The sequence below is a fragment of the Sitodiplosis mosellana genome, unplaced genomic scaffold, assembly GCF_009176505.1.
Source record: "Sitodiplosis mosellana isolate CC-2019 unplaced genomic scaffold, AAFC_SMos_1.0 Smas_scaffold_5, whole genome shotgun sequence".
Classification (NCBI taxonomy): Eukaryota; Metazoa; Arthropoda; class Insecta; order Diptera; family Cecidomyiidae; genus Sitodiplosis; species Sitodiplosis mosellana.
Genome location: NW_022595248.1, coordinates 4361677 through 4375288, shown reverse-complemented (window position 1 = coordinate 4375288; position 13612 = coordinate 4361677). Strand labels below are relative to the sequence as shown.

General features: G+C 37.7%; 2 protein-coding genes across 2 annotated transcripts in view; one reads left to right on the top strand and one right to left on the bottom strand.

Annotated features, from left to right (window-relative positions):
* Positions 1 to 13612, top strand: part of LOC129566913 (nucleolar transcription factor 1-B-like) — a 324444-nt gene that overhangs the window by 211045 nt on the left and 99787 nt on the right. The window lies entirely within an intron of this gene.
* Positions 1 to 13612, bottom strand: part of LOC129566910 (nephrin-like) — a 268706-nt gene that overhangs the window by 180971 nt on the left and 74123 nt on the right. Inside the window, exon 3 of the mRNA XM_055443300.1 lies at positions 1626 to 4275. Coding sequence (XP_055299275.1) covers positions 1626 to 1863 — 238 coding nt within the window. The 5' untranslated portion in view covers positions 1864 to 4275. The remainder of the gene's footprint in view (positions 1 to 1625; positions 4276 to 13612) is intronic.

Sequence of the window (13612 nt, the reverse complement as noted above, 5' to 3'; positions counted from 1 at the left end):
TAAATTAAGCACACAACTGCTACTACTACTACCTATACCTGCAGTTTATTTGCTCATTAAATTGAGTGCAAGTGCGTGCATTAGACAACAAACTTTTCCATAGATTCTCTTACTCCCTCGCTCGTTCTCTCTTGTACACAATTCATTACATTCGGATGTGTGCAATCGTATATTCAAACGACTAAAATCGTTGTTATAACGATGGAATTGAATCTTTTCACCGTTGAATTTATCACTGGCACGGCTCGAAATATTATCCGAGTTCATATGAAAGACGCGCACTTTTACCGATGCCAAAATCGTTTCGATGTTGGAATCGGAGAGAGAGAGAGAGAGAAGAGAGTTAAGGATTGAAAGGAGGTGAGTGGTGGGATAGAGTGAATTCGAAGTATGAATGTAAATTCCATTCCCATACACTGATTCCGAATATTCCGAGGACATTTTGTAATAAATTTTGAGTGAACCGTTACCGGATATCATTCAATTGGATCCATTTGGGAAATGGCATGGCAACGCAACGCAATTCATACAATGCGCACACGAGACGCACTGCATAGTTCAAGCCATTCAGAGTGCCAATGTTTTGCCAAAATTCATAACCAACGGTCTTTTGGAGCTTTTTGAAGTATTTTCACCTTTGAAACAGGGGATCTCGTCCCCGTAATCCAATAAAATCTCCACATTTTGACGTTCAATAAATTCGTACAGATTTCAATTCAATTTTTATGTAGTCAAAACCATGGCTCTCGCACATTATACAGCACACTAGCCATATATTTCATGGACATCCACGCACGCACACACACACACACGAAACATCGATGCATAGCACACACACATTCCGTTTCGATGTTGAAATTTATTACCCAAAACAACAACAAAAAAACGCTGAATAACGACAATTAATGTTTTTTTTCACGTCACTTGATTTAAATACTCAACTTGAAACAATTTAAAGCGATGCGCTGACGTTGTTGAACATGTAAATATTACCTCAATCTGCATCTCAGTTGTTTACATCAATTTTTCACGCAACTCGAGCAACGGTTGCATAAATTTGAATAAAAAAAAAATCGAACGGATTTTGAACCAAAAAAGCATAACTAGCCGCCAATTGAATAGGTCAGTTCACAAGGGCAAAACTATAAATAGGGCGTTTTTATTTAAGAAATGTTGCAATTTGTGCAATGAGTCGAAGTTGAATGCGGTTTGACCCTTTTTTCTGATTTATGATTTTCCCAGAAAATCTATTACATTCTTGGCATATTTTTTTTGGCTGTGCCCAACCAAACGGAACCGGTTTTTATTGATTCTTTTTTGTTTGTTGTTAAAACATTTTCCCCGCTCTACCTCGCCACTTTTTCAATCAAAATTTCGTACAATTTGCTTAATTTGCATTTCATTTTTGGAATGTAATCAGGGTCGGCCACTGGATTTTGTACAAATTTTTCGGCCGAATTTCAACACAAACAATTTAAATGAACGAAACGCGGGGCCATGAGTGACCAAACTCATGAAAGCGAACAAAATGAAAAAAAGAGTTGTAATCTCGTTATGAAGACGGGAGAAAAAAAAACAAACAAAAAATTAAACAAATGTTTACTTTTTTACCCGTGTTTACTTACCGTGTTTTTCCTTTTCTGTTTGAATTTCAATTAATCCGCATGAATTCCGAACATTGACAATCATAATCGTTGCGAATAAAATGGTTGCGATGAAATTGAAAAAATGCGCACGAGGGCGAAAAGCAATGGCTTTTCCACCGTGATGATGGTGTGCATTGTTGTCATTTGTTATTTTAGCGTTGAGTCGTTGGCTGCTTCCGGCGCTGCCAACACATTTTGTACTGTGTTGTGATTTCATTTTGTCCAAAAATCGAATGTATGTTTCGACCACTTGTTTTTTTAAAACTGTATTTCGTTCTCTGTTCACTGCTGAACTGTTGTTGTTTGTTTACGTTGCGTTTTTCGCCAAGCAATGTCGATTAAATGTTATTGGGAATTCTATTTAGATCAGTCGAATGACCTCGGTGTCCTTTTTCCCACATTTGCAAGCTACTTGTCCTTTTATTTCGTCGAATACCGCGACAAATGACTCGATGGCAATTATCAGTATTTGGCAATGTTGCGCCGAATGGATCGGATTTTTTTTTATGCTGATCGAATCTAATTTATGAGGTTTTCCACGTAATCTAATTGAAAACGCACCAATATTAATCGAATGCGTTCACAAATCGCAAATTGAAAATGTTATGAGCAATGAAATATCGCTTTGAGTTCATATTTAATTAAATATTTTTACCACAACTGAACCATTCGCTTGGAGGCCGTGTGTTGTACGCCACTTGGTGTCAGTCTGTGTTCGTTTTTTTTCTGTTTCTATCTGTTATCCCCCAAGCTCACTTATTGGTTTCCCGGTATTTGTTTATATTTTCATTTATTTATATTCACTCAATTATTTACGAAATGCGTTTTGTTTTAAACCAATTTACATTTTTCCACCAAATTGCATTTGTTTATATATTTTTACTGCATTTGCGCGTACAACGAACGGGAAAAAAACCGCGCTCGCCAAAATTTTAACACACACAAATAAAATGGCAACATATACACGAAAAACACATTTGTTATTTCGTTAATTTATTATGTTCCCATAGCAAATAGTTTATGGTCATTCTCGGATGACTGAAAACGATGTCACATAATTGCCCGCAGTGAGATCGAATTTGCGTTCGTTTTTTTTATTTCACTGAATCGAAACACACACACACGTAGAAATTTATTACTTTGCAATCGATTTAGTGATGGTTTGGCTGCTGTTGCAGTTTTTTTTTCTGATGCCGTGCGAGACTGATGATGCGGCTGCTGTTCCTGCTCTTGTTGTTGTTGTTGTTGTGTTTTTTCGTTGTTGGTGTGTGATAGCAACGGTGTGATTCTTGTCGGCGGGCTGTAGATCAGAAGCGCGTGTGAAATCAAACAAAATTACTAGTTGATTAATCAGTGTCGAAGCGATAAATGAATGTCCTACATACACGCAGCTGAACACTCAATTTAATCAATTGGTTTCACTGGGTTATTTTCCGGCGCGTAAATACCCACCAGTCGCGATGATTTCGTTATATGTATGTATTTTTTTTAATTGTTCACAGTGTTTTTTTTCTTCTGCAGTTCTTGTTGTTTTTGTTCGAATAGGAAATTAAATTCGTCACAGAACAACGCTTTTACCGCAATCAATCAGAAATAAGTTTGTCCAACTCTTACTCGGTAGCTCCGATGTGCATGTATTTCGATCTCGGCTGAACTTTAATCTCTTGCTGTCCAAATGAGAAAATATGATTGCACCGTTTTATTTAAATTCGGTGAAAATTACTCGCTGCTCCGTTTCTGTAAAACCAATTATTGTGATCGGCAATATTTGTTCAACTCGTATCGATTCATTCACGATACATGCTCGTTTTTTTTTTCGTTTTATTTTTACACAATGCAGAATAATTTAAAATGTATTTTTTTTTTCTATGCTGTTTCATTCACACGCGCATTCCTCTTTCAGAGAGCGAGAGAGAGACAGAGACGGTTTTTTTTTTCAATTTTATAGAAGATTAAATTTTTGTTGCGATGTTCATTGTTGGTAATTAATTCATGATTTTTTACTCTATGTCGTTGGACTTCTTTTACAATGGAATAATGCGCGCTGCACACTCAATGCCAACGAGCAAGTGAAAACAGACCAGAAAAAAAATTATTTAAATTTTTATTGGACACGGACACTTTTGCATTTCATTGGGTTGTCGCGTTTTTTCCAACGTTTTTCGGCCGCATTTTGGTGAATTGGCGTAAGTGTTATATTGTCCATTCGCAAAAATGGCATGAAAAAAGAACGCACACACAGTTCCAATCGGAAAATTCAGTTTGTTGATCTTTTTTTCTCTGTTCATCCAATGCGAAATACTTTAAATGCAAATGAAAATTATGATGCGTTTTTGGAGAGTGCGAGTGAAAAAAAGCCGACATCAATGCAGAAGCCGCAATCAACCATGGTGCTAACGTGTATTATTTCGAAAAATTACGATTCAATTGCAATAAAAAAAGAACACAAAAAAGATTACACTCTTTTTTTATATGTGCCGTTTGGAGCCGTTGATTTGATTTCGATCTTCTTTATTCGGTTCTAATTTCCTTGTTTTGGCCGCAAATCGTAATGTTTTTTTTTTCGCTTGATGCAGTTAGCCGTGGTTAAGCTTCCCGATATATGTTTTATGATTGCTGTTCCAAACTTCTGAAATAGAGACAAAAAAAACACATGAAAAATGGTTAAAATTTATAGCGCAATAAAATCGATACGTATTAAACTGCGATGAATTTTTTAGTTTACATTTTCAATGTTTGAACTGAAACTATCGTTCGCTCTGAAAAAGCATTAAAAGTGAGCGATTGCTAAGCATATGAGTAGTTTGGAGCGAAAATTTAATACAGAAAAGTTGCGCGGAAAAATATCAAATGAAAAGAGATATAGCTATATAGTTCACTATAGTTTACTAAACAGTATACTATATAGCTATCCCTTTTCCACTCATTCATCATTGACATTTTTCCGCGCAACTTTTCTGTATTACATTTTCGCTCCAAACTACTCATATGTACATTGCATATTGCGAAAAAAGGAACTGTATTATTCATGAAATTAGTAAATTGTGATTCCCTTTGGGTGCAAAACTTTTGCAGTTGCGAGAGCGAGCACAACGTGAGGCACATTGCGAAACAGCGACGGGCCAAAAATCGTGTTTGTTAATCAATTTTCATTAATCTCCATTGAACAAACATTTTGGCGGAATTTGCGGATTATGGGCAAACAAGATACACAGAAAGTATCAAATGTGTAACATCAGACATGGAATTTAACGGGAAAACTTTTCTCTAAAACCGTTGCTAACTGCCAACGTTGCTGCTCTCCATCGTTCCTCCCATCACCACTACCACCACCATCGAAACGGTAATTAAATTATCCATAAAGCGAACGAGTTTCATTGAACTTTTGCATTTTCGTTCATCGAAATGGCGCTCGACTTTGAAGCGAAGGAATTATCGCTGTTTCACCCCGACACAAAAAAAAATCGAAGTGTCTATCATTCGCAACGAATATATTTCGATCCATTTGCCATCCGGCAACTATCTCTCCGCTCTCATGATGTTCGCTCTGCTCTGCTCGCGAGCGCCAGCGAAAAGAGTTCTGAATGTTGCCATGTGCAGAACTCTGTGTGTTCTCGACAAATGTTGCTCAAACTCTTCGCCCGTGAATATTTAAATAGCATCGAAAATGCAAAAAGACCATGCTATCTGCTCATTATTTATTTACTATTAATTAAAAAAAAGAGTGGAGTATTCTTGGACTGGAAATATGCTACTTGTTAAGCACAAATTCTTCTTATCTATCCATTTTCGGTTTGAAATTTCTCCATTTGGAATTGGTTGATGTTGTGTGTATGTTGAGCGTGCATCAACGTCAGCATCTGCTCATTTTGACGATCTTCGTGAGCACTTGTTATGAACTTTTGACAAATGCGAAACGCTATTCCCTGGCATGCCATCTCACCGAGGTGAAATGTAGACAACGTCTTACATCTCACACACGAACACAAACACCATTCACGACATTGACATGCAATCCAGTAAGCAATATTCTCGTGCTGTTCACTCCCGCACATTTTTATTAAATATTTTATTTCGATTTGAAGAGCGCATCATTAAATGATTAGACTTCGTGGTGCGGAATTCGTGATAGCAAAGTGATGACAGAAAACGGTAACTTTTCTGCATTTCAATCGAGATAATTAGAGAAAAAAATCCGCCTCCACTGAGATCACAACCAATTTCAATTAAGCATATCTTCAGAGTTGACTGTGCTGTAAATCTCAGCCTGACAAATGTTGTGTTTGTGCCTTTGGGGTTAAGATGTGTGCGTTAAAAAATGAGACTATATTTTCCCTGATTAACGAATTCAATTGCATCCAATTTGAATTTCTCGTTTATTCTCGCGTTTTTTTTTCTCTTCACGCGAGTTGGCTACACTTCATTTCCAATTATAACTTGAGATAGAAAACTTCGCTTTTTTTTCTTCTTCATTCGTCGAATTTATGGAATATCTCTCAAAGCATTAAAAGTTTCTTTTGTATTTTCATAGTCGAAAATTTAAATGAAAAATTAACACAAACAGTTTTTTCCATTCTCAATATTTAAATGAATGCCATTAATTTTGCTAACGAAAAAAAAAAACTTTCAAGAATTTGTGTCAATTATGACCATTGAATTTTCTTATCGTACAACTTCCACCACATCAGCGGGGGATGAATAGCGTTTTTTCCTCTCTGAAATGGATGTAAAGGAGTCGGAGGACAAGTTTGAATGGGTTTGGTCAGTGTGTTCAGGTACTCTAATTACACTACACAGAAATGTGTACCGTGTAGAAGACGACAATGAGACCAAAGAGGTGCGCAGAAAACGGGCGAAAAAAAAATGCAAATCGAATATCAACACGAGCAAAATTCTGCTTTCGTTAAATGAAAGTATGCCTTGAACATAAAAAAAAATATGAAGAATTTTCTTTCTTCGAACACAAAAAAGAGTAAGCGCATGCAAAAAAAAAATACGGCAAAAAGAAGAAAAAGGGAAAAAAAGGTTGAAAGTTGAATTCAAACAATGGTTGCTTGTGAACAATAAGATCTCTCAAAGATATCCCACCAAAAACATGAAACACACTGAGACCTGAAGTGCAATATGGAACAATCTAGTCGCCTCAAATATGCTGGTAATACAAATTTAGATTCGATATGCAGCAAATACTAAACACAGGCGTATAGAACGACCGAATATCAAAAAAACAACAAACTGAACTAAAGAAAATTATGGAGAAAGTATTTAGCAAGCGTTCAGTTGGTGTATATATGGTGGTGCCGGTTGTGATGAAACGAGCATAAAAACAGAAAAAGTGCGAATGGAAACGACATACAGAGAGAAAGAGAGAAACAAAAAAGTATCCCAAGCGAAAGAAAGCACAGAGGGATTGCGAGTACAACACACAATGACAGAGAGGCAGAGGGAATGAATGAGTCGACTATGGACAGTGTGCGAAACGCAAGTGACTGTCGGAGAGTGTATTGTTCACATGCATGTACTACATTAAAATCAAATCATTTTAACGAGCTTACTTGAATGTAATAATTCCCTCTTTTCCGCCGCTTTCTTCATCTTTTGTTTTGGCTTCGGAGGTATCAAAAGGAAAACCAATTAATTTTTTGCTTACTCTTGGATAATTTCACTTCACGCTGTGTGTGTATGTATAAACGGCAAGACTATGCGGTTATAATTCGTTTGCCGCAGTTTTTTTTCGTCGTTTTCTTTCTCAATTTCTCTTTTTTTGGTTGGTTGTTGTTCAGCAATGGTTGCTTTTCAACAACAAAAATCTCTTTTTCTTCGGCGCTCACACGCACACACAGAGAGAGAGAGAGAGAGAGAAAGGCTGGTTTTCAAGAGATCGCAATTATGCGTCCACTGCCATGGAAATTTCAGTGGGATTTTTTCAAAAAGCGAAACAAAGACGAAGGAAAATACAAACGATGAACCATTTTTATTCCAATCGTTGAACAAGCCATTGCAATTTCAAAATTTAATTGTACAAAGGAAAAAGATGTTCAAAACACTTGGGCCACACATCCCAAATGATCCTTTAATTTCAATATTTTGCCATTCGTCTCGCCAAACCGCACATTTCGTATGTACACGCTCGCCTATTTTGTTCCCCGGCCCTTCTCGCCGAAAAAATGTTTAGTGATTTTGAGCCGTGTGCTTTGCTTGATGCCATAATGATTGGGAATGGTGTGGATCGCATTCAAAGTGAGCGTAAAATTGTAATGTTCAGTGTGGTTGGGGTGGGCGAATAGCAATGCTGCCAAGCTGCGTATACACAAATCTCAGTCTTCCTCTCTCTCTCTCTCTCTCTCTCGAATTGTATATATCATCGATTTGGCCGCGACGAACGTAAATTTGCTAATCCAATCGGTCGCATAACCATTTCCGAAATTATTTCAAAGTGTTTCTGGCGTGTCATTGATATAGATATTAGCATATAATAAGCAATCTATATGTATGAGCGTCAAGATTTTCTCCCTGACGTACGAAGAAGCGAAAGAAAGAGCGACAAGAGGAGAAAAAAAAGGATCAACCGAAAATAATCCGCGTAAAACTTTTTTTCCCTCCATTCACCCGAGCAACCGAGAGTTTATCGTTACCAAATGACATACGATTTATTGGTTAGGTTCATTCGACCGCCGCCGACGCTGATGTTGTTAACTGCTCCGCGCTGTTTACTGAACGCCATGAGATGGTTTTTATGCGCTGTGCAATGGGAAAAAAAAAGTTGAGGGCACACGGAGAGCAAAAACGGAATGAGAATTGTTGCCATTGCCAATGACACCAATAAATACGATCACCAGATGTTGTTTATTATCATAAATTTTTAATAAATTATCGAACAAAACCGACGCGTTGAATGCCACACTGATAAAGCACGGACGAGACAGAACAAGCATACACACACAGGAACACCAAAGGAGAACGGAAAAAAAGCTCACAACTATGAGGATGGAAAGGACGCAAGCGGGAAAAAATCCGTGGCCTCACGCAGTCGGATAATAATGAAAGTTTAAAATGAAGAAACAAACCGACGACGAAAAAAAAACAACAGAAAGAATTTGAAATGTAATGCAAAGGCAAACAAAATTCTCTCTCTGGTTCGGAGCGTTGGGTAAGCTTCAACAAAATCAAGTTGAGTGGATCTGTTTGTGTTTGTCGATGGCATAAAATGCGCCGAAACTTTCCACACCAGGCGCATACTTGATGGAAATTTTAACACAGCAACACGGTAAAATAGAAAAGAGCATTTAAAATGACGGCTTGAAAATCCGAACGAATCGCCTCTGGGCGCTACATGAACAATGAATATAGTCCCACTGGTGATTTTATCCCTTACCACAACAGCGAACGAGCCAACGATGGATGGACGAATTTCAAACACACTCTTGATGCATTATTCTTCCAAAAGTTTTAACCACTGCTCTTTTTTGCTCGCTCTTAGTCTCCCGCCGCTTTCCGTCTCTCTCTCTCTTTCTCCGTCCCTCCCTCACAAACGAAATAAACACAAAAATATGATTTAATATTCGCTCCGAGAGATTTTCGACGATAACATAACCATTGGCACAACAAAATTAGCAACCAGTACACGATTACAATATAATATGTGCAAAGGGTGTTTCACATTTTATTATTATTTGCGTGTCTGTGAGAACGCCAGCATCGTTGTTGTCGTCCTCGTCGTCGTTCGGGTGATATTCTCTCATTTTGAGAGTAGCCGAAAGTCGATATGGTTGCATATTATAATGACTGACATAAAAACAGTTCTGCTAAAGTGACTTCGGCAATACAGACGATCAGATCGTCAAAAACGTTCAGATACTCGGGAACAAAGACCATCTCGGAACCAGCAGTGATAACGGCACGTTCTCTCTCTTTCTCTCTCTCTCTCTCTCTCTCTCTGTCTCTGTCTCTGTCTCTGTCTCTCTTTCGTCAAAGAAAACTTCTTTTCGAATTGAATTGAATTTCCACAACTGAATCTAATTTTAATGCGCACATCGTAGTGGGCCAAAAGCGTTTAAAGTTCATTTTTCTGGATGAAATATAAATTAAAATGTGACTCATTTTGCGTGTGTTTGTTTAGAAAACAGATTGCAATGTGAATGAAATTGGTCGCACATGTCACTTTTTGCCAGATTCTGCCAGTTTTTTATTTTTTGTTTGTCACGAAAACAGATCACTTTATTTGTCTCTTCATCTCTCTCTGTGTGTGTGTGTGTGTATTTCTATCACTGCTGCCAGATAATATTAGAGACGAGAGTTGTCATCATGGTGATGTTAAAAATTTAATTTCAGACTCGATGATCCCGAAGCTGAATCGTGTGTGTTGTTCTGCTTCGTTCTTCAAACTTTGATATTCGCAAGCGGAAAGTTTTGTGTGAGCGACGCACACTGCGTTTGCTAAACTTTTCCTCTTCAATATTTATCATTTGCCATTTGATATGAAACTTTTCTGCTGGGCTGAACGATGGTTCAGAGGTAGTAAGTATACACATGATATCGTCTCAATTTTTGGAGTAAACGAATCAATCATCATAATGAAAGAAGGTTAGACACACTCTATGACTGTTCCATGTAACTTTTCATCCTTCATTATATTTGATTTCGTTGTTTTTCGTTCGTTCGTCCCGCGCGCCTGCTCGCTATTTTGAGGCTTTAATAAATTACGCGGCATGAAAATACAATCAGTTCCACCGGGTTAACTAAGTTTAGCGGCGGACCAACACACAATCATTCAAAATCGATATTAATTTTGAATTGTTGTTTGTTGCCGCCATTGCTGCCGCATCCCGTACCGCTATCACCACCATCGAACACTAAACGCGCAGAGATGGACGACCCATTCAATTAAAATGCGACACCAATGAAAAACTGTCAATATGTCACATTATGAACCGAACGGGAAAGGCAACAACAACCACACCGTGCAGTGCACAGTTGGAGCGTGGCAGCAGCAGTAGCAGCACGAGTGGCAGAAGAAAAAAACTTGAAAACTCGTTATAAAAAGCAATTAAACTTTTGCAAACAAATTCATATTAAAATGTGAAAATGAGTTATTTGATTGTGGTTGGTGCTGCTGTGCTGCTGTTTTTTTCCTGTTTTCCGGATGCGCGCGCGCGCGCTCGTGCTCGGCCCGAATGGGCGACTGACAATTTGAAATTGTGTACCATTTTAGATTCGTATCGAATTTATAACCACTTGTACACAACATTGTAGTATGCTCATTAATTTAATGATGTGTATTTTGCGCAAAACAATGGTCTTCATTCCGTATGGTGCGGATAAAGGGTTTGGACAAACAACAACAGCAAAAAATAGAATAGCAAAGAATTAATTCGAACAAACAGAGAAAAAAGAGGTGGCACATTGCATTCGAAATGAGGAAAAAAGTGTGTATTTGTGTAAATGGCGATGTACAGCAGCAGGGGCAGCAGCGTCAGTAGCAACATACTGCGCTAAATGACAGTGGTGGATCGACGAAGCATTTATGCGATATGCATGTAACAATCAAATGTGGCATTATAATTACCTATGACATGCAAATGAAACTATGATAAAGCCATCGCTACAAACATGATAAACTGATAAACTGAACCGAAGTGAACATGGGTAAAGAGGTCGGCTACATTAAACAACATAAAATCTAGAATTGAAATCGCCCTACCCGAAGTCATTTCGGCAAATCTTCCAAGATTTGAATATTCATCTTCAGATGATTATATTGAGAAAATTGGTTGACTAATTAATAATTAGTAATTATTCCCATTGCCCGTAACATTCTTATTTATATCGAACCATCTGAAAAATGCCACACCACACCACAAAATCATAGAACATAACTTGATGTGATAATTAAAGTATGAATTAGTTTAACTTCTGTGTCGATTGAATCAAAACAAATGGTAATGGTTTTGATGGAATTTCGGAAAAATTTCTTTGCCTCAAATCATCAATGCCACTATCGATAAACAAATGCCAAGAGATTTGAAATCATAGGAACGTTGCAGTGCCTCAAACACACATAATTCTCGGCTCTTGTTCATACTATAGCGTTTGGATATTTATTTTGGTTCTACATCGTTAGCTGATTTGATGAAGCAGATTTCTATCCCATTCACATTGAAAATCGATTGAATCGAAATCCATTCGATCGAAATCCCATCCATATACAACGCAACGCCTATCGATTTGTTCAGCATTTCGTGAAAACCACATTCACCAAAATTGATATTATACACAATTAAATCGTAATGAAGACCACAATTTAAATCAAAATGTACAGCGGCTGTCGGCCACAATTCTCCATGTATACAACCAACCATAGCTGTAAATCCTTCATATCAAATTTATCAAGGTGAACCTTTGGCGAACCAACCGTTTGGAAAACAAATCACAATTCTCGCTCGCTCGCTCTACGTGTGTGTGTGTGTGTGTGTATATCAACCCCAGAATTACAGTTGATTACATTGATTACAAAACCGTTTTGGCCGTATGTTTCATTTTGGGCCGTACCGATGCCAAAATGAATGCGTAAACAGCGAGAGACGAGAGCTTGGGATTAAGAATTAAGCATGGGATAAGCAATGAACTTGCTATGGCTGCTTTCGCTTTGACTTTGACTGGTAAATGCTGATTTTGCGATTAAAATTTAATCTCGTCGAAGTGACTGGGCGATGAAAGCGAGCGAACGTAGAAGACATAACTTAATATCGACGCAAATTCTCGATTAATTACACTTAATCACGCAATTTAAGATGGGAATTCAAATTATCAAATAATTTGATTGCAATCGATGTGTCTATTTATTGGTTTGCGTTCTCGATTTGTTCGTGGCAAAGTCAATTGGGTCCATAAAATGCAGCTTCAATATCTTTAGGCGACAATATATAGATAAATCGTTGAATAAACGAAGAATGAATTCGATTATGGAGGATTTTAATGGGATAAATTGGAGTCAACTGCGCAATTGTGTGTGTGTGTGTGTTGACAGTGCTTGACTGATTGGGACACCATTTGAACGCTGATTCAATAAATTACAAAAAGAGAATTAGTTCGGGGCGCTTTGTATTCGCTAGTTGATGCACCATCCTACATAATTCCCATTGCGAAGGTTAAAAGGTTAACAAAGTGCTTAATTAAATTCAAAGCTATGTGCACATCACACATACGTTCAAGATTTGCACAGTGTATTCAAAGATTTACTCCGTTTCCAAAACAGCATAAGCCATTGATGAGTGTGAATCGTACGCAATAAATATTTTATAGTAAAAACGATCACGAAATTGATTTGTGCTCAAAATTTACCTCCAATTAATTAATTAGAGAATTATATGACCGAATCGAGAACAACTACGGAACCATAATGGTTTCGAATTTATAACAAAATGTAGCAATTTCCATGATCAAGCCAGCCAGCCAGCCACACACACACACATACTGCTACTGACGGATAAATAGCACCTCGACTGAGCTAGCACACGCCAAGTGATATGATGTATATGTGCACAATTTACATTATGCAACAAGCTTAGCTGACTTAATCATTTGTTATGGCTATTCATTCGACCATTTCATTGGATTTCTCCGTAATATAATGTAGTTCGTCGTAATAAGCATCAACATCAGGAACAGTAACAGTAACAGTAACAGTAACAGCAACAACGGCAATATAACTAGAGCCAAAGCAACAAAACCCATTCGCAACTCAAGTTCCACCATGCTCCCCATCCTCATTCTCACACTTTCTCTTTCTCTATCAAGCCGCAATGCACAACACAAGATAGTTGAGCTTCCGCAATTAATCTCAGTTTTTGCTCGAACCAACAATTTCGCCAGTCGAACAATAAAACCAAAACTGCACTTGAGCATTTACTGCTCTTGGTCCTCTCTCTCTCTCTCTCTCTCTCTCTCTCTCTCTCTCTCTCTCTCTC